This window comes from Dermatophagoides pteronyssinus, unplaced genomic scaffold (assembly GCF_027571235.1).
Source record: "Dermatophagoides pteronyssinus isolate colony J.1.1.1.1 unplaced genomic scaffold, Derpt_VIB-CSIC_2022.12 sq0011, whole genome shotgun sequence".
In the NCBI taxonomy this organism is placed as follows: Eukaryota; Metazoa; Arthropoda; class Arachnida; order Sarcoptiformes; family Pyroglyphidae; genus Dermatophagoides; species Dermatophagoides pteronyssinus.
The window spans coordinates 786,231-811,880 of NW_027461535.1; the positions used below are offsets into that span (position 1 = coordinate 786,231).

General features: G+C 28.2%; 7 protein-coding genes and 1 long non-coding RNA gene across 8 annotated transcripts; 4 read left to right on the plus strand and 4 right to left on the minus strand.

Moving 5' to 3' along the window:
• Positions 1 to 8,326: 8,326 nt before the first annotated feature.
• LOC113799106 (uncharacterized) lies at positions 8,327 to 11,862 on the minus strand. The gene is made up of 5 exons (XM_027349692.2): positions 11,133 to 11,862; positions 10,778 to 11,061; positions 10,484 to 10,690; positions 9,970 to 10,402; positions 8,327 to 9,843 (listed from the first exon to the last, which is right to left on the minus strand). Exons 1-5 carry the CDS (start codon positions 11,725 to 11,727, stop codon positions 8,342 to 8,344), a joined length of 3,021 nt encoding a protein of 1,006 aa, XP_027205493.2. The 5' UTR covers positions 11,728 to 11,862; the 3' UTR covers positions 8,327 to 8,341.
• Positions 11,863 to 12,035: 173 nt separating this feature from the next.
• On the minus strand, positions 12,036 to 12,961 carry LOC113789133 (CB1 cannabinoid receptor-interacting protein 1-like). The gene is made up of 2 exons (XM_027338628.2): positions 12,773 to 12,961; positions 12,036 to 12,698 (listed from the first exon to the last, which is right to left on the minus strand). Exons 1-2 carry the CDS (start codon positions 12,878 to 12,880, stop codon positions 12,141 to 12,143), a joined length of 666 nt encoding a protein of 221 aa, XP_027194429.2. The 5' UTR covers positions 12,881 to 12,961; the 3' UTR covers positions 12,036 to 12,140.
• Positions 12,962 to 13,077: 116 nt separating this feature from the next.
• On the plus strand, positions 13,078 to 17,712 carry LOC113789132 (uncharacterized). The gene is made up of 4 exons (XM_027338626.2): positions 13,078 to 13,208; positions 13,276 to 16,258; positions 16,457 to 16,714; positions 16,798 to 17,712. Exon 2 carries the CDS (start codon positions 13,322 to 13,324, stop codon positions 14,498 to 14,500), a length of 1,179 nt encoding a protein of 392 aa, XP_027194427.2. The 5' UTR covers positions 13,078 to 13,208; positions 13,276 to 13,321; the 3' UTR covers positions 14,501 to 16,258; positions 16,457 to 16,714; positions 16,798 to 17,712.
• Positions 14,501 to 17,640, minus strand: LOC113789131 (flavin-containing monooxygenase 5-like). The gene is made up of 3 exons (XM_027338624.2): positions 17,008 to 17,640; positions 15,331 to 15,646; positions 14,501 to 15,269 (listed from the first exon to the last, which is right to left on the minus strand). The coding sequence occupies exons 1-3, from the start codon at positions 17,638 to 17,640 to the stop codon at positions 14,575 to 14,577; spliced, it is 1,644 nt and encodes a 547-aa protein (XP_027194425.2). The 3' UTR covers positions 14,501 to 14,574.
• Positions 17,713 to 20,064: 2,352 nt separating the features above from the next.
• Positions 20,065 to 20,731, minus strand: LOC142645426 (uncharacterized). Its single transcript, XR_012846557.1, has 2 exons — positions 20,319 to 20,731; positions 20,065 to 20,241 (listed from the first exon to the last, which is right to left on the minus strand). It is a non-coding gene; the product is annotated as an uncharacterized LOC142645426 (long non-coding RNA).
• Positions 20,732 to 21,415: 684 nt separating this feature from the next.
• LOC113789122 (platelet-activating factor acetylhydrolase IB subunit alpha2-like) lies at positions 21,416 to 22,331 on the plus strand. The gene has a single exon (XM_027338616.2). It carries the CDS (start codon positions 21,480 to 21,482, stop codon positions 22,191 to 22,193), a length of 714 nt encoding a protein of 237 aa, XP_027194417.2. The 5' UTR covers positions 21,416 to 21,479; the 3' UTR covers positions 22,194 to 22,331.
• Positions 22,332 to 22,505: 174 nt separating this feature from the next.
• LOC142645396 (platelet-activating factor acetylhydrolase IB subunit alpha1-like) lies at positions 22,506 to 23,585 on the plus strand. Its single transcript, XM_075821502.1, has one exon. It carries the CDS (start codon positions 22,587 to 22,589, stop codon positions 23,286 to 23,288), a length of 702 nt encoding a protein of 233 aa, XP_075677617.1. The 5' UTR covers positions 22,506 to 22,586; the 3' UTR covers positions 23,289 to 23,585.
• A 966-nt stretch (positions 23,586 to 24,551) lies between these two features.
• Positions 24,552 to 25,366, plus strand: LOC113789121 (platelet-activating factor acetylhydrolase IB subunit beta homolog). The gene has a single exon (XM_027338615.2). The coding sequence runs from the start codon at positions 24,646 to 24,648 to the stop codon at positions 25,354 to 25,356; it is 711 nt and encodes a 236-aa protein (XP_027194416.2). The 5' UTR covers positions 24,552 to 24,645; the 3' UTR covers positions 25,357 to 25,366.
• Positions 25,367 to 25,650: the final 284 nt, after the last annotated feature.

The following is a 25,650-nucleotide window of genomic DNA, read 5'->3' on the forward strand; positions in this document are numbered from 1 at the left end:
CAAAAACTGGAAAATAACATCAAAGAATATTCTTTTTGGTCAATATTCTCTCTCTCTCTTTCTCCCTCTCTCTCTCTCTCTCTCTCTCTTATCTCTGTTATCACGCTTTTGGTTATATAATAATAATCACAACATCGTTGGATGATCATCAATATTTTTGCTTCTGTTGTTTATGAATTTACACACACACACTAATGATATTTTAAGTTGTTTGTTTAATAGTTCTTTGGGTAAAAGAGCAGAGAAAAAAGAAAGAAAATTTCCGGAAAACGTAAAAAATTTCCCAGAAATTTTCTTTCCATGCAAATTTCTCTCGATGTGTGTTCAAACAAAAAAATGAGGAAAATTTCAATTTTCAATCAATAATGAATACATTGAAAAGACGAGAAAATCCATTACTGAAATTTGATTGTAACATCCAAAAGCAAAGATCAGCAGCCAAGCAGCAGATACCTTTCCTTGATATATCGATCAATCGATTTTTAATGAAGCAAAAAAGAGAAAAAGTATATTTTTCATTACATAATGATGATGATGATCTTTTGCTAGAGTTTTTTCATTCGATTTTTGATCTTCATCAAAAAGTCGTTTTGTTTTGGACGATGATGATGAAGAAGAAGACTCTATTTTTGACTTTACGGTGATGATGATTTTGATTAATTTTTTTTTGAAAATCCCAGAAATGATTTTTGTGTGTGGATTCTGTGGATTCTGGATTCTGGAAATTCTGGTAACAGAATTGCATATTGCGAATATTTTTTTTGCTTTGCATTGAAAGTTTGAAATTGGAAATGAAATGAATCAAAATCATTCATTGATTGATTGAAATGAAATGAAATGAAATCAATAATAACCGTTTTTTTCTTGGTTATTTCCGAAAATATTCAGTCAAAAAAACGATCGAAACAGAGAAAAACATTGTGTGTGTGAATCGATCAAGAGAAACAAATGAAGAAGAATATTCCTAAAAGAAAAAGAGATCGATAAAAATGATCAATAAAAACAATGAATATAGTGTGGAGACAAAATCAAATAGAAAAAAAGAAATGAAATGAAATTCCGAAACGATGCTCACAAATATTGATGGTTTTGATTTTGAGTTATTTTTTTCTTGTTGGGATTTTTTGTGAAAGGAAAAAATCGTTTTTTCGATTCTGCTTTTGATTTGGTTCATAAACATAATGAGCAAACAATGATGATAATGAGAAACAAACGAAATTGATTTTCAGTTTTTTTTACATATTTCATTTGCAAAAAAAATGTTTTCAAGAATAAAATCTTTATTTTTTCATTTTATTTATTGCCGGGAAATTTCCAAGAAATTTTCCAAGAAATTTCCGGGATGGATTCATTTGAATAAAGATATATTCCGAACCGAGAGAGGGAAAGAGATAACTCACCATAATTGATAGAATCGAGTAAAAACAACAAACAACAACCGAAATTCTGTGTGAAAAATTGTTTTTCTCGAGAATTGAAAATAGATAAAATTATACGAAACAAACTCGAATATTCAGAGATAAAAGTAAGCATCTCTTATTGAAAAACAAAAAACAAAAAAGGAAAATTGCTTGATCAATTTTCAAAAGAAAAAAAAATATTACTCAACGAACAAGAACCAGAATCGAAACAAAACAACGATGATGATGATGATGATCGAGTATTATTTTTGTTGTTGGTTGAAGAAAGTAGATGGATAGATTTGGTTGATTAGATTCTTTGATGATGATGATGATGATGCAGAATAGAAACAACAAAAATCAATTTCATAAACCGAAAACAACAACAACAACAACAACGAAAAAAAGAAGAATCGGTTAATCAATTTTGACCGAAATCGGTTTGATGAACAACCATCGATAACGAAAAAGGAAATGGAAATAACCAAAAAGAAGAAAACCAAAACCAAAAGGATCAAAGAATTCTTTGAAAAGATCTCCAATCGAAAAGAAGAAAGATTTTACCTTTGTGAATCATTCATGAATTCACTTTGCTGTTGTTGTTGTTGATCATGTTTGTCGCGAATCCAACAAAACAAAACAAAATTCTGAATTTGCGGTTTTTGTTTTTGGTCTAAAAACCAACAAAAAGCAAAATGGAAACTTTTTGAAGATGATAATGTTCACCCCCTCTCTTTTCCAATATGATATTTTTTTGTGAATATCATCAAAAGTTTGTTCAAGCAACATTCTCTTCTCTTGAAAACAAATGAAATCCACTTATAGTAAATCTTTGAAAAACAGAATCTCGAAAAAAATATTGTTTTTTTTCTTTGAATTAGGCTTTTTTATTTCTCGGATGAATGAATGAATGAATGAACGAATGAATATGACGAGAATCCAGAAGAAGAATATTGAAAAAAAACAAACAAAACAGAACTTCTGGACAATTGATGATGCGGTCAATTGATTTCCAATTGATTTTTCTTCTTTCTTTTCCTTTTTTTTCGTTCGTTCGTTCGTTTGCAAAACGTTTCGTTTCGATTCGTTGGAGATTTTTTCTTTCTTTTGTTCGATCATCCTACCCCAACGCAAAAAAAAAAAACAAAACAAACGAACGAAACCAAGCCTAAAAGTCCATCCATTCGATACACACTACACTGAACTGAACTGAGGAATTAAGATTTCGATGATGAAGAAATCAAGTGAAGATTTTCTCTGGTTTTTACTTGCACACTTCACATAATATTCATATAATATTGATCCAGTTCTCTGTGTTTGTTCTGTTTGTTTGTTTGTTACAAATCAATGTCAAACCCCCAAAAAAATCAATAACAAATCGAATCGAATTTTCAAAGGCATCTGGTTTTTTTTCTTGGTTATTAAATTCACAAAATACGTTACGAAACGGAGGAAAAAATGAGCAGATCTTTCCTATCTGTACAATAGATTCTTGAACGTCATTCAGAAATGACGTACGGAAATAGATAAACAAACAAACAAGAATTTGATCTTGAAGATTTTCATTTTTCATTTTTTTTGGTTTTTGGCATCCAAAAATTCTTTCTTTTTTGATTAAAACTTGATTGGATTCTCTTCTTTCTTCTTTGAGATAATTTCTGGTTTATCAGATTTCATCGGATGTTAATGATGATGATGTAAATATTGACTTTATTCGTAAATGACATGTCGATCTCATCTGGTATCCTTATCATCATTATCATCATTTAAACCACAAAACTAAATTCTTGTCTAAATAAACTAAACTGACGCCACAATTTGAGTAAATATAGTCGACATTAGATTAATATCAAAATTGACTGTTCAATTTCTCATTTATATAAACATCTTTATTTATTTATTTATTTCTGAATGATTTCCTTGAAATGAAAGATCCAACTAACTAACTAACTACTTGGCTACTTAGCTATCAATTTCGGAAAAAAAAATTTCTTATTTACACATACTTATCAAACATTATCATTATCATCATCATTATCTTCAAGCTTTTTTTCTGTTTTCTCGCTATGTTTATAAATATTCTTCTCCTTATTCTTATGGAATGATTTTTTTTGAGAGGAAAGCTTCATCCGAACAAACAAAAAGAAAAACTGGAAAAAATGATGATGATGACGACGATAACTGGTCGATTGTTGTTGAATGTTGAACAAAAATATAGAATTTCATCAAATCGAATCAAATTGAATTTGAATTTGTTAAAAATTTGTTCATAATTAAATTAAATGTTTGTTATTTAACTTTTGACTTTTTGTTTGATTTTGTTTTGTGGATTTGCTTGTTTTTTTCCATTGAAAAGAAATTCATTCAATCAAGCAATCAATCAATGGCTGGTCAAACCAAATCATCATTTTTGATCATCATTATTACGATTTTATTAATCATCCATATCAACAATAACCATTATTGTAATGCAATCGATATGGATTTTAATTCCATTAGAAAATCAATTAAAGATACAATAAATTCATTATATAAAGGTTATGAAGATACAGCATGTATAATACAATATCGTAATGATTTTGATAATTGTAGACAAACAATATTAGAAAATAATAATATAAATTATAATTATAAATGGTATCGTGGTATACGATTTGGTAAAATCAAAGATAATTGTTGTGATTTTATTGATTATAAACAATGTTTAGAAAATGTTGCACGACAACGTTGTGGTTCAATAGCAGAAGAAACAATAACAATATTTTCTGATGCATTAAAAAATATTGAATATCCATATGAATGTTATTCATATAATAATATTATTGATTGTATGGATACATTTATATTTTGGTCATTATCAATAATGATTATGTTATTTTCGGTTGCATTTATTAAAAGAATTTATTATTGGTATAAAGATAAATTTACAAAAATTGTTGAAGAACCATCAACAACAATCCATTCTGTTCATTCATTAAGTCATTCATCAACCAATCATTCAACATCAAGTCATTCATCATTAAGTGATTCATCATTAAGTCAATGATAATAAAAATATAATAGTGAGAAAATTTCCGTAAAAATAAAATTCAATTTTTTCCTCAATAATCATTGATTTCGGGAAAGATTTCTTGATTTTGTTGTTGTTGTTGTTGCTTGTTGCTAAAATTAAACGAAGCCATACAAAATTCTTCGAATAATGTTTGAATGAAAAAGTTTATCAAATGTTTATCACCGGTTTGAACCTGCAGAATAAGAATAAGGAAGCAGGAAAATCAAAATCAAAAAATTGATGAAAAACACACTTTATAGTCATCATCAAACTTTTTCCTTTTGTTGTTGTTGTCGGTTCACATCACAAAGGTTTCCCGAAATAAAGCTTAACGGAAGAGAAAAGATTTATTGTTTGTTTTTTTTTGTTGGATCACCAAACACCTGAAGAAAAAACAAATTCAAAGGTTACCTTTGTTGTTGTTGTTGAAAATTCAGGAGAAAATTTTGAATTTTTCAAAGAAAAACAAGAAGAAAATCAATTGAGCCTTTTTTTTCGCTCACTCTCTTCAAATTCGTTCGAATTTTTTTAAGTGTTCGAAATGAGAAAACTGAAAAATCCAAAAACGATGTTACAAAGAACTGCCGTTCGGAAATGACGTACGAAAATCAAATATGTGAAAATTCCGAAATTGAATACCCGAACATTTTTTTACTTAACTTTTTTCTTTTTTCTAATTCTATTTATGGATCGATCTGCAGCCAGAAATAAAGTCAGACATATTTTTTTTTCTTTTTTCAGTTCAATAAATTCAGAATCAAATGAATCATCACCACCACCTAAACCAAAGCAAAGAATTGAAATGAAGCAAAGCAAAAATGTCACACCAAATGTGTGTGTGTGTGTGTGTTTTGCAAACATTTCAGCCAAACTGCAAAAAATGAATGAAAAGAATTCTTTGATTCTGTGATGAAGAAAGACAAAACAAAAGTTCCAATGATCCAGAAATTCTTGTCATTCATTTCCTTCTTTTTATTCTTCTTATTGTTTGTTTATCAACATCATTGCGTCAGTGCGTCATCATCAGTAGCAAACATTTTTGAATCTTTTTCTTTTTTTCTTTTCTTTTTGACACAAAATTCTGTTGTTTCGAAAGAAAATGAATAATGATTATTTAGAAATTTCTCTGTCTGTCTGTCTGTGTGTGTAACCTTTTTTCTGGAACAAAAACAGAAACAAGAATCACAGAATCAGAATTCACAGAATATCTTATTATCCAAACAGCATTGATGATGATAACAACAACAACAACTTTGACTCTTTTTGAACCAGAAAAAAACTTGATAACTTTTATCCGGATAACAACATATCCGGATGTGTCTATATTTTTTCGGGTAACAGAAAAAATTGATTAAATTATTTTTCTTGTTTCGATCGACATTCGATTCGATTGACAAACATTTTCATCGAATGAATCCGTCGTCGTCGTTGGCGAAATGAATTCGGGATTCTGGATTCTGAAAGTTTCGCACAGAGTGAGAATTTGTTTCAAAGATTATCATATTTTTTCCAGATGGCCATTCAAATTTTTTTTTTCCTGAAAAGATTCTCACCACAAAATCAATGGTGGAATGATAATGATGATGATGAAGTCAGCAGAAACTTGAAAAAAAGTTGAATTTTTTTTTGTTTTGAATTTTTTCTGCTGATGCTGACTGTTGTGGTTTTCGATTCTGTGATTCAATTTGTTTTGTCCCATTCAAGATAAACAGAAAATTGAAATCGAAATCTTTCCCAGAAAGCATCTATTAGTGAGATATTGAATAAATAGATTACCAGGAATATTTCTCACTTTTTTTCCTTAGGTTTTTAATTGAAATTCAATTATGATTTTGTCGTCGTCGTTGATGAAACCTAAAGTTTGGCCTACTTCTTCTTCTGATAGTGATAATTTGATTTTGAAAAATTCTGACACCAGAAAAAAATCCTTTTCAATGATGATAATCTCTTGAGATTCTTTCTGGAAAATTTCCCAAAAAAATTATTTTTCTCTTTTTTTTATTTACACCTATAGTTCATAAAGCAAAACCAAAACCAAAGAATCATTGCCAGCCAGCCAGAAAAAATGACCACTTTTCCAAAATGATAATGATTATTAAGATTATGCTAAAAGAATCAAAGAATCTTTCTAGAAAAGATGTTACATATTTATGATCATCATCATGTTCTGTTCTGCTTTTCTGTTCTGTTTTGATTATTATCGTAATAATAATGTGATAAGCAAAGAAAATTTCCCAGAAATAACAGAGAAAAAAAAATGATAATTTGTGATTCTTATTATCATCATCATCATCATTTACACAACACAGAATCTCGCACACAAACAACAGAATATTCTGGCTGGCTGTTATTTGGCTGGATGACTGAATTTTATTTGTTACAACATTAGTATGATTAGATTTGCGTTTGTTTGTTTGTTCGACTTTGACTTTATCATAATGTTTATGATAATTCAAACAAAGTGGTGGTGGTGGTGGTGGGGAATGGTGGGGAAAGGAACTAGGGAAAGAATATTTACGAAAACTTTCTCAAAATGTATTCCGTTTTTTTCCTTTCCTTATTGCTTTCTGGACTAATTTTTTTTATTAACACCACCGCACCACCATCATCCCTGTTTGTTTGTTTGAATTTCACATTTTGAGATTGTTGTTTAATAATTTAATTTAATAATACCCTTCGAGCAATCATCATCATGATGATGATGTGGATGTGGATGATGATTTTAATGATAATGATAAATTCTCATGAAAATCCAACAAACAAACAGAAGAAAACAAACAAACAAACAAACAAGCAGAAGCAAAAAGCAGAAGCAAAAATTCATGATGCTAATGATTATTATTATTATTATTTCAATCTGTCAAACATTGTTGCCGAAAAAAATTATTATTATTTTTTTTTCATTTCTTTCATTTCACTTTCACTTGATTCTCTTGGTTCTTGTTTCTTGACTTTTGGTTCTTTCGACTAAAAGTTAATTTGCACAAGAATTTTTCTCTTTTTTTTCTTTATTCTGTTTTTTTTTTCTTTGAAGTTTTTGTTTCTGTTGTTTCTGTTTTTGTTTCTATTTCACTTATTATTATCATCTTGATTGAATAAAGCCAAAAAAATAACAGAAGAAACAGAAGAAAAACCAACCCCAAATGACTTTTGGAATATAAAAAAAGAATTTTACCCGAATTTACGATTCTTTTTTTGGTGACTGCTTTGCCAAATGAAAGAATATTCTTTTCTTGGTGAAAATAATTTGATAAAAAAATGAATGAATGAATGAATCTTTCAATAACAACAACAAAAGATTTTAACCCTTTATTTTCTTTTTTTGCTAGCGTTTAAATTCTTGATAATGAAGAAAGAAAGAAAGAAAGAAATGAAAAAAAAGTGTTTCCAATCAACACTGACACACTGAGAAGCAAACATACACAGAATACACAATACACAAAAATCAAGCAAGCAAGCAAAAATCTATGACATTAATTAGCATATTAAATACAAATGAAAATATAATGAGTTTATTTTAGTTCTTTCTTTTTTTTTTGGATGAATTGAAAAGTTCAGGAAGTGATTATGATGATGAGAGAGTCAAACATGATAATATTAGAAGATGCCTTACACACAGAGACACACAGAGAGAGCAAAGAATATTATGTTTTGTTTCTTTGTTAAAATAAAAATAAAAATAAGCCAGGCAGACAATGTTTCTGTAACAAAAGAAAAGAAAAAGAAAAGAAAAATAGATGTATGGATAAAGAGCCTGATGATACAAAAAGATTTGCTTCAGAAGAAAATCCCATGAATCTTTCATTTTGTTTTGAATTTTACTTTTTTACTTTTTTCTCTTAAGAAAAATAAAAACTAAATCTTTTTTTTAATCTTTGTTTCAAATGATTTAATATTTAGTATAATTCCAATTAAGAAAAAATTTAAATATAGAAATTTTTGTATCCGAATATGGTACTGAACATAAATCTAAATCAATTTCAAATGATAATACACCAAATTTTGCATCAAATTGAATAAATTTCGTTCCAGAAATTGTACGTAATTTTTTCAATTGTTCTTTACCATTATGTACAGTATCAATTTGATATAAATCAATTGAATATGGATTTGGTTTTTCAATAATACCACACAGTTTTACTGATTTCAATAGGGTATTATATTTTTTTTCTATTTGATTTTTCATTGCACGACAATAATCTTCATGTTGTTCAATTGTTATGGTAAGATTATTATAATAAGCTTGGAAAAATATACGTAAAAAACGTTTAGCTGGAAATTTTTCCTGTCCATTATCCATATATAATTCACCTGATGCATGACGTTGACGATCAAAACCACCATATAATTGTAATGGATTTTTTTGCCGAGTTTCTTCAATCGATAATAATGGTTCTTGTTGTACAATCAAATGACCACCACGTAAATGTATATTAATATTAACAACAGATAATTCTGTTTGGCCATAATCATTATTCCATGCAATTTGTCCAGAATAAAAATCATACCAACGACCTTTTGGAAAATGTACAAGGATTGATGAACGATCCATTTCTAATGATGGTGTTATCATTAATGCTGATCCTAACATATATTGATTCTGTATTTTATATGTATGAATATCCGTTGGAAATTGTATAAATAATGGTTGTGCAACTAAATCACCATCAATTGCTGAATGATAAAATAATGTATATAAATATGGAAGGATACGATAACGTGTTTTAATTGATGATCTTATTGTATTCTCTAATGATGGTTGAAATTGTGTTTCAAATTCACCAAAACCATTATATGCAATCATAAATGGTTGCATTGATGCAAATTGATACCATTGTCTCATAAGATTACCATTTTTTTCACGTTCAAAACCTTTATAACCACCAACCGGGAAACCAGTCATCGGTATACCGAATAAACTAAAATCCAACATTTGTTTCATAGTAAATTGTAACATTTCCCATGTACCATTAATTGGTATTGATAGATGACCACCAAAACGACCATTACCTAAAAATGTTGATAAACTCATTATGAATGGACGTTTTTTTTGATTTCGATATTGTTGTTCATAAACAATTTTTGAATGTTGAAATCCATATAGATTATGTACGGAAAGATATGATCCAATTGTTTGATTATTTGATGATTGCGATGATAATAATAAATTTAAACATGGATTTTTATCATTTAACTGTGCAAAATAATAATAATTCCATTTATATTGTTTTAACATTGATAAACATGAATGATTTCCATTGGCTAAATTTACTGGTATATTCCAATCAAGTATAAAACCATCGGCATTAATATTCAATTCATTTTTTGAATATAAATTCTGGCCATTTGGATTGAATAAATCAGGAAAATATGCTTGTTGATTTTGTGCAACTTGGGACGAAAAAACATTCGGGAAAACAAGGGAAAAACAAAAAGAAAAAGACAGAAACGTTCATTAGAAACTCGATTAATTCCATTGCGAATTGTTTTCGTTTTTTTCTAATTAAAAACACTTACCATTAGAATTTTTACAACCAAAAATCAAGCCGGAATATGGTTTACCATCACCATCATCATTGTTATTTTCTTTCAACAAAAGATTCTTATTTTTCCATTGATCATCAATTGTACTGCTGCCATCTGCTGTTGGTGTTGATAATAAATGTGGAATATTTGATGAAATCCATCGTAAATTTTGATTATGAAGTTTTTCAGCGAATTGATTTAATTGATTTTTATGATCAATAATTTTCATTGATGTACCACAATCCGATTCAATTGGTATTGATAATAATTGTAATTTTCTAATTGTTTTATCAAATTCTGGTAATGAACATTGTTGATGACACATATGAAAACCAAGCGACCAATATGGTGGCATTGCTGGTTTATGAATAAAATTCTGTAACTGATGAATAACATCGATTGGTTTTGGACCGAAGAAAAAATGCTATATAAAAAATGAATGGTTGGTAGGTAAATGTTAAATGTGATTAATCATTAAATCATGTTTTTCTGATTCGTAGCTTACCAATTCAAGATGACCACCAATCGTACGTAATGTTAAACTTGGCCGTGCATTAATCATTGCTTGCATTGGAAAACTATTCAATAATAGTACACCATATGCATTACCTTGTTTTGGATTATCAATACCAAGATAAAATGGATGACTACCAAATAAACTTGTTGCATTCATTGTCAGATTATCATGATATTGATTGAATAGATTCCATTTCTGTTTGTTGTTTTTGAAGGAAAAAGCGAGAAAAAACATCGAAATAAGAAAAAAAACAAAGCTGAATTTCTTAACCCTTTCACTTACTCTTGGTATACTAAAATTATGACGAAATGGTTGATTTGATTGCCCTAAACCATACATAATATCATTGATCATCAATGTAGTGATTTCAATATAACCATTAGCAAATATAAATGGTGTATGTGAACCCATATCAAACAATCGTGCATCAGTACTATTACGACGAACTTTCAATTGAAAATAATCATTTTTTAAATCATTTTCAACAGTTATTGTTGCTTCCGAATTGATTGATTGATTATGTGGTTGATAATTAAAATCATAATGTTTTGTCCACAGTGTTTCATCTGGTATAGAAAAAACATTGAAATTTTCAAAAGTTTTTAAAATCAATTTTATCAAGAATCAAAAGTTTTACCTTCATCGATTGGTTTAATCAAAACACTTGAATGATTTGAATTATGATAACGAATTGATAGTGTTAATTTTGATTTGATAATTGGATTTTTTGTTAAATCATCATTATTTGGATCATTTATAAATGGTGGTGCATTTTGTAGCGAAAGTATATAATTAAATTGATTAATTTTTTCAATTTTATAACGAGGAATCAGATTGAAATTATCACCCAAATCTTCATTACGTTCCATACGATAATAACAGCTAATTTCATCCTGTTTTGCTAATTGATCCAATTTACAAATTTCACTACATTTCTGTCTAAATAGTGGTTGTAATGGTTGACAATCATAACGAAGATCAGTTTCGATTGTAATATTTGAATTTGGTTTCCATATTTGATTCCATATCATTGGTGTACCGATACCAATGAATGCACATAGAGCAAATAAACCGATAAACGGTACAAAAGAATTGCAGAAAATTCTACGTAACCAAACGGATGGTGATGATGATTCGATTGGATGAATATTTCGTAAACGAATTGATTGTTGTCCATCGCTGAATACTTCGTCATCATCGTTCAATGCTATATCATCATATTCAGCGTCCATAGTTCGCAAAGACGCAAACAGAAAAACGCAAACGCAAAAAACAAAAACAAACGCAAAAAAACAAACGCAAAAATCGATAATCAGAAAGAAATAACGACGACAATGATGATGTGCAATCGAAAAACAAAAAAGAAAAAAAATTGAAAATTGATAAAGAAAAATCCAAAAAAAGCTGATCGATTTTCTTTCTCAAAAAAAATCTTTGTAACCAATACCTACCGTTGATTAATCGATTGATTGATTGATCGATTGATCAATAACTTGACAACCGGACAATTTTAAAGTAAGAAATCTGAGAAAAGATAATCTTTGATTTATAATAGAAAAGTTTTATTTAAAATGATAATTTTTTTCCACTGATTACAGGATGTTTTCTTTTTAAAAACATTACATTAATTTTGTTTTTTGGTTATTTAGTTGGATGCCAACATTGATTGTTGTTGTTGCTGCTGCTGTTTTAATAGACGAAAATATTTTGGTTTTGCAATCAACGTTGGATTTATTATCATCAGTGGATTGGATGTCCGGTTACCATTGCAGTTGTTGATCGAGATTTCACCCTTACAATGATCTAATTCTTCACCCCAACTAAAATGTTTACCCGGTTTCGTATAGAAACGAATTTGAAATCGTATTTCAATCGTTGTCATATTGGATAAAATGATTGTTATCGTTAAGAAATCTCTTCGTTTTTTACGAATTTTTTCCATGGGAATTTTTCCATTCGAATCCCAAATAAATGAAATTTGTCGGGAATTGTTGTTGTTCATTGAACGATGATTTCGATTATGTAGATTAAAATCAACAAATGTTGATGAATATATATCATGTTGGTCAGCAATACCTAAATCAATTTTTACTAATTGAATTTTCAAATTCGAATGAATTCCTTTGAATTGTATTTCAAAATTATATGCCGAATTGATGAGCATTTTTAGCGTTTGTTGCATTCGAAAACGTTGGCCATCTTCCTGAAATTTGTTTTTTCAAGCAAAAAGTAAAAAAATCATTAAAAATCTCTACTCATCATTTCAAATTTACCAACCTTAAAATATAAAGGAATCGTCTCATGGTTGCCACCATCAACATTATGTTGTTTCGAATATTCATTACTGATTCGAATGATACAGCCAATTGAAGTCTTATTATTCATGATTGATTGCTGATCGATGATTTATCTTGAATGATTGATGATGAAATGACCATCTTAAAATCAATAAACAACGACATTATTTGATGTTTTTCAATTTTTCAATTTTCAAACTTGAATATTTTGACAATTTCGAATATTTACGCGCGGCTATTTTTTTTTCGTTTTACAAAAACTATTTTCACCCAAATAGTCCCCAAATTTTTTTTTTTGTATTCGTAAACAATTTGAGCGATTTGTTGTTTTTGGGTTTTTTTGGTTTGAGCCAATTCAATCCATCAATATTGAGCTATTTTGGAACAAAAAAAATTTTTTTCAGCCAATTTTTTTGGTTTGTTTTTGGCGGTTTTTTAAAATTTGATTTGAATTTTTTCAATTTTTTTCTTTCTTTAAAATAGGATTGTTTTCCATGGTTGTTTTCTGGTTGTTCGAAACCGAAAAAAAATGAACAGTATCAATGAAAATAATATAAACGAAATTTATATTGTTGAATCACAACGTGGTGGTCAACATTTACTTACAAATGGTTATCATTATCGTTATGATCGTAAATTAAGTGATGGTATTACACAATCATTTCGTTGTACGGAAAAATTTTGTCGTGGTCGTATGTTTAAAAATGGTGATGATCTTAAAATGAAACATGAACATGATCATGGTCCGGATTTGATTGAAATGCATGTACAACGTGCAATGATTGCCATGAAAGAACGTGCACGTACAACCAATGAACCGGTTGAACAAATTATTGAAACACATCGTTCAACATTACCAACAGAAATTAATGAACGTTTACCGAAAGATAGTCAATTGATTCGTACGCTTGATCGTTTACGATCTTATTCGGGTGATAGATCGAAAAATAGTGGTGATCATAATGGTAATCATGGTGATTCTGGTGAACAACAACAACAACAACATGAAACAATCGAAAATACTCAACAATATATAACCGATATTGTTAGTATGCCTGATACTGTAAATTTTATTTGTATCGATACTAATCAACAACCACATCAACAAACATATACGGATTTAAATCAACAACAACAACAACAATCATTACCACCAATTGAACAACATTTTGTTTGTGAATTTTCTGAAAGTCAAGATAATTCGAATGATGATAATAAAATGACTGAAAAGAAAAGAAGAAAATTGGAATTACAGAAAATAATTGAAATGAATCGTAAAGCAAAACTTGATAATAGATCCAGAAGATTTTCAGCAAGAATGAAGGCAAAAAATTCAACAAATTATAATGAACAACAACGAGAAGATTTAATGGGAAATTCATCATCTTCGTCGATAATAGCTGAAACTCAGATGAAAAAAGAATCAAGAATCAATTTTAGCAATATTATTACAGCGCAACAAAAATCGCTACCACCAACAACAATAACAGCGACAAATAATAATATTCAACCAATTCAACAACAATCAATTATTGGTAATGGTAAAGAAGTAACCGATAAAGAAGCATGGGAACTTGTTTCACGGTTAATGATTTATTTTAATCAAGATAATTATGAAGATAGTCCAATTGAATCATTGGATGAATGTTTACGTTATGTACAAAAACGTATGCGTTTAAAACGTTTACAACAACAACAAACATCATGATTTTTGAATATGAATTAAAAACCGGATATTTTATTTATTTAACCAACGATAAAAGCAACCCTAAGGTTTTTTTCTTAGATAAAAACAGCTTTGAATATAAAAATAACAATGAAAAAAATCAATGATAATCCTAACAATATGATCATATGAATCATTGTAAAATTTTGAAGAATTTTACCCGAATCTTTACGACGTTTGATTGATTGGTTTGTTTTTAATGGTGCACGAATACGTTCGTTTGTAGTTAGAATTGCTTGACGTGCTTCTGGCCAATGATTTGGTCCAACCAAACGATATTGATACGGTACACATGGTCCAAACATTATATGTAAAAATAGTTTAAAATCAGTAAACAAATATTTCCAAACTGGTGGTTTACAGCCAACTTGTTCGGATATTTCATCCATAAAATCGATCCAATCACATTGAATTGTATGTCGTTCGGATTGATAAAAACGTTTATTATAATCGCATTTTGAATCAATATCTTGTTCCATTGTTTTACGATCAGGTAATTGAAGTTTACCGGCCATTAATAATGAAAACCAACGTGCTTGTAATTCACCGATTGGTAATAAAGCACCGATTGGTTGTGCCAATGATATAAATGCCAATGTATGTGGATGTTTTAAATGTGCTGGAAATTGATATTTATAAAGGCGGATTTGATTTTTATAAACAGGAATTAATGTTTCCGATATGAATGGAAAATGAACTTTATAACCGGTTGCCATTATAACTGAATCACAAGGTGTTATTGCGTTTTCACCTGCAAAAATTCCAGAATGTTTTTAGAAAAGAATTCTTTCGGAAAAAAGCATCAACTTTACCTTTAAAAACGACACCATTTTCAGTAAAATGATCAATATCGCTTTTAATTTTTACCGTACCCGAAAGGATTCGATTCGGCAATGTATCATTAACCATAATATGTTGTGATAAAACACGATGTTTTGGTTTTAATTGATATTCTTCATGATCGAATGTTGAATTCAGTTGCATTTCAACAACTGAACATACAAGTGAATATGGTAGATGACGAAAAAATTCATTCATAATTCGTCGATGCATTAATTGATCAAATGGTTGTCCATTTGGTCCAACACGATTAAATATCCATGAACCGGTTCGGGTTGATAAATAAACCTGAAAAAAAGGATTTCAAATGAACAAAAGTAGCAAAACAAATTGAGCGACATCTTGTATCGATTTGAAGGAAAATAGCCAAATTTAAATTTAATAAATTTGGCGCCAATTTTTTCATTTTGGACACAATGACAATCTGAGCGCTTTTTGACCACAGTGGCCAAAGAAAGAAAGCCGAAAAAAAGAGAAAAATTCGTGGCTGTGATATATTGGGCTAAAAATAAACACAATCAGCGCCGCTGCTGTTTGGGCAAATTGATGTGAAAAGAGAGAGAGAGAGAGAGTGAACGAACGAACGAAAACTTGAAAAGAGCCATGGTCTACGTGACTTTATCAACGTTTTCGACTGTGGAATATTGAAGTGTTCGCGCCGAATATCATGTGTTTCGGTGTGTCGGTGTGATGATTTTCGAAGATTTTCGAAGATCTTTTTCTGAATCTTTTCACAAATCAAAAAAAAGATTTGAAAAGTTTCAACATTCGAATCTTGTTTTTCTTTTTTTGGGCAGCCAAAACAATCATCCATTCATTCATCAATCAATCATTTGTTTGGCATCTTTTTGGTTTGATTTGATTCAAACAAACAAACAAACATTCGACAACTAAATTCAGGTATGTTTTTCTCTCTTTGGAATGTTTACTTCAAAACATCAAGCAAACAAACAATCAAATTATGTAAAACTCATTTTCTCGGTGGAAAAAATGGGTCATAGAAATTTGTTTTTGTTTTGTTTGCCTGAAACACAATTCGCAAAATCGTTATTTTTCTTTTGGTTTTTCTAATTTTTTTTATCTTCTTTCTCAAAACAGAATTTCCTTTTTTTGAATCAAATATAATTATGACTAAATTTCATGAATCATATCATTTATCAACAACAAAATCGACAGTAGTTGGTCGTTTTGGTAATGATAAATATAACAACAATAACAATAGCGGCAGCAGCAATAATCGATTAGGATCGACTAAATCATCAACATCATTTGTTAAAAATAAATCAACAATGAATGTAAATAGCAATGATAAATGCGATAATTGTACAAAAGAAAAAACATGTTTACGTACCAAACGTAAGTGTGTTTGATGGTGGCTATTGATTGATTGATAACTAATGTTTTTTTTTTTTTTTTTGCTTTCCTAACGATTTTTTTAGAAACTTGCGATAAAAAATATGATTGGTGAATCAGCGAATATCTATATATCTTATTATTGGCAAAATTGTGGCAATTTTTTTTCTGAAAAAAAAACTTTGATATTCGATTCTTTTTCTACCGTTTTTTTTGTATTGTTTTGTTGTTTGTTTTTTAAAAATACCGATTCATTCGCACAAATAAAAAAGTTTTTTACTTTAAGAATAACTTACCTGTTTTGCAACATATGATAATTCAACTGCTGCATCACCACCTGAATTACCAATACCAACAACAACTATGTTTTGATCTTCAAAACCATTCGATTGTTTTAATGAATGTGTATGCAAAATTTTACCATTAAAACGATCTTGACCGGGAAATTCGGGCATCGATATTGTACCATGATGTCCAGTACAAACCATAATACCATCATAAATATCTTCAAATATTTCCATCGTTGAAAGATTACGAGCACAAAGTTTCCAACGTCCAGTTTGTTCATAATCATCAGATAATTCTAATGATAATACTTCATGATTGAAACGAACATATTTGAGGAAATTGAATTGTTCACCATACATGTCGAAATAGGCAACCATTTTTGTATTATGCATATAATTCGGAAAATCCGGTGGTGGCGGAAAATCCGAAAATGCTGACATTTCTTTACTTGAATTTATGATCGTTGATTTCATTACCGAAGCAATACCATTTTCATCCATATCGGCTTTGAAACGCCATAAACCACCAGTATAATTGGTTTTTTCAAATACAATCGGTTGTAATTGTTGTTCCAAACATGCTTTAACCGATGTCATACCGGTTGCACCGGCACCAATTATAGCAATTTTTTTACCCATCATATTTTTTTTTCGGTTGAAAAAAATCAAAAAACACAGAAATCAAACAAAGTCAAAAATCACAAACGAAGCAAATTCAATCGATAACTTTCAATCAATTTTATATGACCAAAAAAAAACGCTGAATGAAATTTTTCTAATGAAAATTTTCTCGAATGACAAGCATAGATAGACGACAGTTATCAGCGCCAAAAATCAATCAAAGATTAATGGTAATGAATTGATAATAAAGAAGCAAGTTTGATGTCTGATGTTTGATGTTTGATTTTTGATTTTTGGACGATGACGATGATGACGAATGATACAAAGTGAAAATGAAAATTTGAAGATTTTTTTGCTTTTTTTTGGTATAGAAAAAAAATAACCCCGAATAGAACAGAAGGAGAGAAATTGACAATAAAGATAAGGATTCAAGTGTTTATTTCTGGTTTTCTTTTTTTCTGTAACTTTTCCATTCAAATTATGAAATAAGAAAATTTGAAAGAGAAAAAAAGAATTGAGAGAAAAAGAAAAATGAATGAAAAAAAGTGTTTTTTCCCAATTTTGAATTCATTTTCATTTTCTCTTGTTTTCATCACGGTGCATTATTTATGCATCCCAAGCAGAAATTTTTTAAAAAAATGCGTGCTATTTTCTGCTTAAGCAAGAAAAAAGCACGCAATAAGAACAAAATAGGCACAAAATGGTCAAAATGGCTTTTGCGGTTGAAAAATTGCTAAATATTTTCTAAAAATTGCTATTTTCAATCGTCATGTTAAAATTTTTCTGAGTCATAATTTGTCATCGTTTATATTTGTTCGATTTTCGAAAAAACTTAAAGTTTTTGCTTAACATATATTAAAACTCATTCATTTGTTATGGGCTCAGTTCCACGTGTTGTTCTTTGTTCAACATTATTACAATGTCCAATTTATATCAGGACATGGGGATTTTGCCAACTATCCTAATCGTATTGGAATCAAGATTTCACCAAACAGTGAATGTGGAGACAAACAAACATCCACCCATTCGAATTTCCGTATTGTTCAATGTGTAAATTTATATTATAAAAATACAATTTTTAATTATTTAACTTTATTCATTCCAGTTTCATTGAAAGATAACACTAATTGCTAAATAATAATAAAAATTTTTTGTAGCTCCCAAGTTTTTGCAAGAAACATCATCAAACAATAGATTTCGATGAATTTTGAAAATCCCAAAGATATTATTGAAGAACTCGAAATGCCTATAGGCATATAACTTATAGGTTAAGATTCTAATCTGCTTGAGAGTTGCTGAAAGATTTGGAGACAATCAAATTTAAAGGTTCAATCCCTGGTTTGTTTTCTCGCCGTTATCAATTATATGCTGAGTTTACTTCCCGAAAATATCAAAAAAAAAAGATGAAAACTTGTGGATTCAACCAGAACTGAAGAAGATGCAGTTCCTTTTCAAGAAAAAGATATATTGGCAAAGAACACAGTATGCTGGGTAACCAATAATTATAATTATTCTTTTTTGGTAAAACTGTGCTGTTTACAATTAATTAATATTTGTTTAACATTTGCTCCCGGCAATCGGGAAAGCAACAAAAATCAATCATTCATGAATTAATTTTTTAAATAAAAATCTCAAATCTTTATGTATCTAAGAATTATATATGATTCCAATGTAATAAAATAAAAAAAAAAATGTAATATGGATTTACGGAAGATAAAAATGTTTTCGGAAATTCTTTTCATTTCTATGGAAAAGTTTCCTGGCAAAAGTGCGGCGCGAATATACGGAATATGAGAATATTTTGGGGAATTTATTGGGAAAGTTCCCTGGCAAAAGTTCCGATTTTACGTGCTAAAAACGCACTATTTTTTTGCCTTTGGTGACTAAAAACTGTCTATTTTACTGCTAAAATATATCGATTTTAGCACATTTTGAGCTTGCAAAAAGTTAGTGTTTTAGCACGAAAATAGGCAGTATTTAGCATGAAAATTTCTGCTTGGGATGCTTAAACCAGGATTTTCAATTTTGCTTTTTTTTCCTATTCAAAATTTTTGATTGTTTTGGGCTGTTTTCAAAGTTGTTAATGTGGGATTTTATTACACCAATCAAATCCAACAGAATAATCAATCAATCAATCAATTTGTCAAACGTAATCGATTTGAATTGCAAGGGAAAAATATCATTAACATTTTTTTTTCATTAACAGAAAGAGGGAAAGAATTTGAATATTTTAACACAACAACAAATCAAAGAGTTAAAACTGAAATGAAGAAAATTTTTTTTTTTTTAATGGAAATTTTCAATTTTTTTTTTTAGATGTAAAAATGAAAAATGAAATTACATGGAAAATCCTTTTAAAAACGATTGATTTGATTGATTCGATGATGATGATGATGATGATTTAATCGATTTGATTGATTTGAAATTTTTTTTCTTGTGTGTGTGTGTGTGTGTGTGTGTAAATCCCATGACTATGGATGCTATTTTTATCCAATTTTCTTTCCTTCATTTTGGTTATATAACAATGGTTACCAATAATGTCCATTTTGGTTTTGGTCATTTTTGCTGTTTGTTTGTTTGTTTGTTTGTTGAACAAGCTGTGATTGTTGTTGTTGTTTTGGTCTACAATAAGAAAAGAAAAGAAAGTCAAAAATTCAACCAGCCATTATTTCTTGTTGACGAAAACAACATAATCTTACCTGTTTTACCTGTGCGTGTGATATGCCATTTTTGCAACAAAAAAAAAAAAAATGGTGAACAAAGAGAAAAAGAAAGTTAGAAAGAGAAAAGATGTTGACGACCGACTGTTGATGACCTACATTGTTTTCCACTACCGGTTGGCTGTTGAGATTTGTTTTGTTTTTTGTTTGAAACTTTGAAACAAAACAAAATTGTCAGTATTTTATTTTATTTTTTTTTTTTGTTGAAATTTTTGGGCAATTTTTTTTCCGTTTTTTTTTCGGTTTTTCATTGAACCAAATCAAATGATAATTTTTGGATTTTTTTACTAATCATTTAAATATCTATCAAATCGATATGTTAATAATAAAACTAAACTAATTAAAATAATTATTATTAATATTAATAATAATGGTATTAATATTAATCGATTCATTTTTTGGGAAATTTTTTATTTTTTAAGCAAACACACACACACACAGGGTTAACAGTTGTGTGGAATAATAATGAATGAATGAATGAATAAAAAAACAAACAAACACAGGTATTCTACCTATTTTTTTTTCTTTGAAAGTCACATCGATCGATTCGGATTCTATCCATATATTTGAATAAGAATTTATTATCGTAATTGTAATCGAAAATTCATTCATAATTTCATCAACATTTGTTTAACATGATTTTTTTTTATTATCAAAATACCGGTATTATCAGGTAAACCATGGATACCTGAACGATAAAATGAAACAAAAATTTGGTTCGAAAAAAAAATTCAGATTTTTTTTTCGTTTGTTTGATTTTGGTTTTGGTTTTCAAATCAACCATAAATCAGTAATAATCATGATTTAAATATCAATCAATGGAATTCAACAAAACAAAACAAAAAAAAATTCCATAAATTCTTAACCCCATGAAACCAAAAAAAAAAAAAAAATAAAAATAAAAAAAAAATAAGTACATTTTGAGAAATACACATGATAATTAAAAATGTAAAATTCTTGGAAAAACAAACAAACTGAAAAAAAATATCAAAAGTTGTTGATATTTTTTTTCAAAACATTGTTTCTTTTGGAAATAATCCCAGGAACATATATAAAACAAAAACACAGGTATCAATTCAGATTGATTTGATTTGATTTTTGACATAATTTGTTATCAAAGTTAATTAACAAAAAAAAATAATGTATAATTCATCAACATTGTTTTTGATTATTTTGGCTATTATTGGTAATACCTGTATGATATTATCATCATCAAGTAAACCATGGGATCCAGTACCACAATATATACCAACATATCAATCCAAACATCAACAATTATTAAATCAAACCAAACAATTTGGTAAGAAAATACAGATAGTTTTCCTTGGTGATTCTATTGTTGAAAATTGGTTGAATAATGGTAAAAAAATATGGCAACAATATTATGAAAAACATCAATCATATAATTATGGTATTGGTGGTGATCTAACACAACATGTATTATGGCGTATTGATAATGGTGAATTGGATGGTCTACAGCCAAAACTATTGGTTTTATTAGTCGGTACAAATAATGTTGCTAATCATGATAAACCAGCCGATGTTGGTAAAGCAATGCAAATTATATTGAAAAAATTATTAACGAAATTATCGAATGTAAAAATATTATTGATGAGTATATTTCCACGTGGTGGCCAAAAGGATGATCAACAAGTTGATGAAATTAATGAAATTATTAAGAAAAATTCCGATAATTCAAAGGTATTCTATTTGGATGTAACGAAAAAATTTCGTACAAATGTTGGACAATTGATTGAAAAACTTTATATGCCAGATAAATTACATTTATCGGAAGAAGGTTATAAAATGTGGCAAAAAATAATGCAACCAATGTTTGATAAGCTGTTAAAATAGTTATCATAATAATTACTTTATTATTTGAAAATTAAAAATCAAAAATCAAAAATTAAAAATCAAAAATCAAAAATTAAAAATCAAAAATCAAAAATTAAAAATCAAAAATTAAAAATCAAAAATCAAATCAATCAATAATCATATGAATTAATAATCGATCAATAATCAATCAATAAAAAACAGACATTTAAATGATATAATTGAAAGAAAAACAAAACTCTTGAAATGATAAAAAGCATCTTGATTGATGTTGTTTGTGCATAATCTAACAATATATATAAAACAGTGTAAGATATTTCAGGTGTACCACCTGTCTTCGATCCATAATAATAATAATTTTTTTCATTAGAAATTACATTGTTTTATTTTGTGTGTGTGTTTACTATCCGAAAAATGTTTCGTTCTTCATCAACAATATTATTATTGACCATTTTTTTGGTTACAAATATCATTTTGATATCATGTATATCATGGAAATCAGAACAACATAAAGGAACTGAATCAAAACATCAACATTTATTAAATCAAACTCGGGAATATGGTCAACAAATTCATGCTATTTTTCTTGGTGATTCTATTACTGAAGGATGGTTAAATAATGGTAAAAATGTTTGGAAACAATATTATACCGATCGTCATGTATTTAATTATGGTATTGGTGGTGATCGTACTGAACATGTTTTATGGCGTATTGAGCATGGTGAATTTGATGGTTTACAACCAAAAGTTATTGTTTTAATGATTGGTACGAATAATGTTCCGATTGGTGATAAACCAGCGGATATTTCGAAAGGTATTCAAATGATTTTGAAAGAATTACTGGCCAAAATGAACAAATCAAAAATATTATTGTTAAGTGTATTTCCACGTGGTGGTGAATCAGCCGATAGAAAAGTTTCCGAAATTAATAATATTATCCACGATTATCAGGATAATTCAAGAATTTTTTATCTTGATGTAACTAAACATTTTGAAACAAATATGGGTAAAGTTATTGATGAACTTTATGTTCATGATCATCTTCATCTAACCGAACAAGGTTATCAAATGTGGCATAAAGTTATGGAACCTTTGTTTTCAAAATTATTAAAATAATAATAATAATAAAATGAAAATATCAAAAGTTGTTGATATTTTAAACACGTTGGCACGCTTGATAGATTTTTTTTTTTTTTTTTTTGTTGACATAATCTTTTCACCCCTTTACACACACAGGTATATAAAATGAAACAAACAAACAAACACACAGATATTGATGATTTGTTTTTCATTTACAACGATCGATTCAATTTAATAAATTTGTTTGTTATCAAAAAAAAAAAAATGTATAATTCATCAACATTGTTTTTGGTAATATTGACTTTTATCTGTATCAATTCGGTATTATCATCAGGTAAACCATGGGATCCTGTACCAGGTGAAGCTAAATATTATCAAAATATACATCAAGAATTATTAAATCAAACAAAACGATTTGGTTCAGAAATTCAGGTCGTTTTTCTTGGTTCTAGTTCAATTAGTGCTTGGACATTGTTTGGTAATGAAATATGGAAAAATTATTATCAAAAACATCAATCATATAATTATGGTGTTTGGGGTGATCGTAGTGAAAATATTTTATGGCGTATTGAAAATGGTGAATTGGATGGTTTACAGCCAAAATTAATTGTACTTGAAATCGGTCATTGGAATATTGCAAAGGGTGAAGATAGTTCGGCTGATATTGCTAAAGCAACACAAATAATATTGAAAAAATTATTGAAAAAATTACCAAATACAAAAATATTATTGATAAGTATTATTCCATGTGATCAACAAGAAGATCATATGCAAAAAATTGATGAAATTAATAATATTATTAAAAATAATTCGGATAATTCAAAAATATTTTATCTGGATGTAGCAAAATATTTTCGTAATGAATCTGGTAAATTGATTAATGAATTTCATTATCATGGTATGACTACAATAGATGAAAAAGGATATGAAAAGTGGCATGAAATTATGAAACCAATGTTTGAAAAATTATTACAAAATGAATAATATTTGATCTTCTTTTTTTTTATTAATTTTAAATTTTTTAATAATTTTGAATTTGTAAAACAAAAATCAAATTATCAATAAAAAGATATGAACCAATAAATCAATAATGTGATTAAAACATTAATTATCAATAACAATAAAAGTGATGGTAAAAATGTTTGGAAACAATAATATATTCAAAACATCAGGTATTTAATTATGGTATTAATGGTGAATATCAAAAGTTGTTGATATTTTAAACACGTTGGCACGCTTGATAGATTTTTTTTTGTTTGTTGACATAATCTTTTCACCCCTTTACACACACAGGAATATAAAATGAAACAAACAAACACAGATATTGATTTTTTTTCATTTACAACGATCGATTCAATTTAATAAATTTGTTTGTTTGTTTGTTATCGAAAAAATGTATAATTCATCAACATTGTTTTTGGTAATATTGACTTTTATCTGTATCAATTCGGTATTATCATCAGGTAAACCATGGGAACCTGAACCAGATGCGAATATGTGGTATCAATCTAAACATCAAAAATTATTAAATCAAACAAAACAATTTGGTTCAGAAATTCAGGCCGTTTTTCTTGGTTCTACTTTCATTAGTGCTTGGACAATGTTTGGTAAAGAAATATGGAAAAATTATTATCAAAAACATCAATCATATAATTATGGTATTTGGAATGATCGTACTGAAAATGTTTTATGGCGTATTGAAAATGGTGAATTGGATGGTTTACAGCCAAAATTAATTGTACTTGAAATCGGTTTGTTCAATATTATTAATACTGATGATAGTACGGTTGATATTGCTGAAGCAATACAAATAATATTGAAAAAATTATTGAAAAAATTTCCAAATACCAAAATATTATTGATTAGTGTTTTACCGTGTGGTAATAAAGCTAATGATCAAAAAGTTGATGAAATTAATGATATTATTGAAAATAATTCGGATGATTCAAAAATATTTTATCTTGATTTAGCAAAATATTTTCGTAATGAATCTGGTAAATTGATTAAAGAATATTATTATGACAATGCATTGGTATTTAGTAAAAAAGGATATGAAAAGTGGCATGAAATTATGAAACCAATGTTTGAAAAATTATTACAATGAATGAATGAATAAAAATAATAATCTTTCTTTTTTTAATTAATTTTTAATTTTAATTAATTTTAAATTTGTAAAACAAAAAAAAAAATCAAATAATCAATAAAAAGATATGATGATAATCGATAATTAATCGATAATAAAAATCCATGGCACAAACACACTCAAACATATTATAATGAGGGTTAATCAATCAATTGATTGATTGATTGATTGATTGATTGATTGAAAAGAAAACAAAACTCTTGAAATAATGATAACAAAACCATTGATGACAATTTTGGTGACATTAATGGTTAA

Coding starts and splice junctions, on each gene's coding strand:
- LOC113799106 (XM_027349692.2), bottom strand. CDS start 11,727: ATGGACGCTGAATATGATGATATAGCATTGAACGATGATGACGAAGTA. Junction 11,062..11,132: donor GATTAAACCAATCGATGAAG/GTAAAACTTTTG, acceptor TTTCTATACCAG/ATGAAACACTGTGGACAAAA. Junction 10,691..10,777: donor ATAATTTTAGTATACCAAGA/GTAAGTGAAAGG, acceptor AACAACAAACAG/AAATGGAATCTATTCAATCA.
- LOC113789121 (XM_027338615.2), top strand. CDS start 24,646: ATGTATAATTCATCAACATTGTTTTTGGTAATATTGACTTTTATCTGT.
- LOC113789131 (XM_027338624.2), bottom strand. CDS start 17,640: ATGATGGGTAAAAAAATTGCTATAATTGGTGCCGGTGCAACCGGTATG. Junction 15,647..17,007: donor TATCATATGTTGCAAAACAG/GTAAGTTATTCT, acceptor CCTTTTTTTCAG/GTTTATTTATCAACCCGAAC. Junction 15,270..15,330: donor AAATGGTGTCGTTTTTAAAG/GTAAAGTTGATG, acceptor GAATTTTTGCAG/GTGAAAACGCAATAACACCT.
- LOC113789122 (XM_027338616.2), top strand. CDS start 21,480: ATGTATAATTCATCAACATTGTTTTTGATTATTTTGGCTATTATTGGT.
- LOC113789132 (XM_027338626.2), top strand. CDS start 13,322: ATGAACAGTATCAATGAAAATAATATAAACGAAATTTATATTGTTGAA.
- LOC113789133 (XM_027338628.2), bottom strand. CDS start 12,880: ATGAATAATAAGACTTCAATTGGCTGTATCATTCGAATCAGTAATGAA. Junction 12,699..12,772: donor CGATTCCTTTATATTTTAAG/GTTGGTAAATTT, acceptor AACAAATTTCAG/GAAGATGGCCAACGTTTTCG.
- LOC142645396 (XM_075821502.1), top strand. CDS start 22,587: ATGTTTCGTTCTTCATCAACAATATTATTATTGACCATTTTTTTGGTT.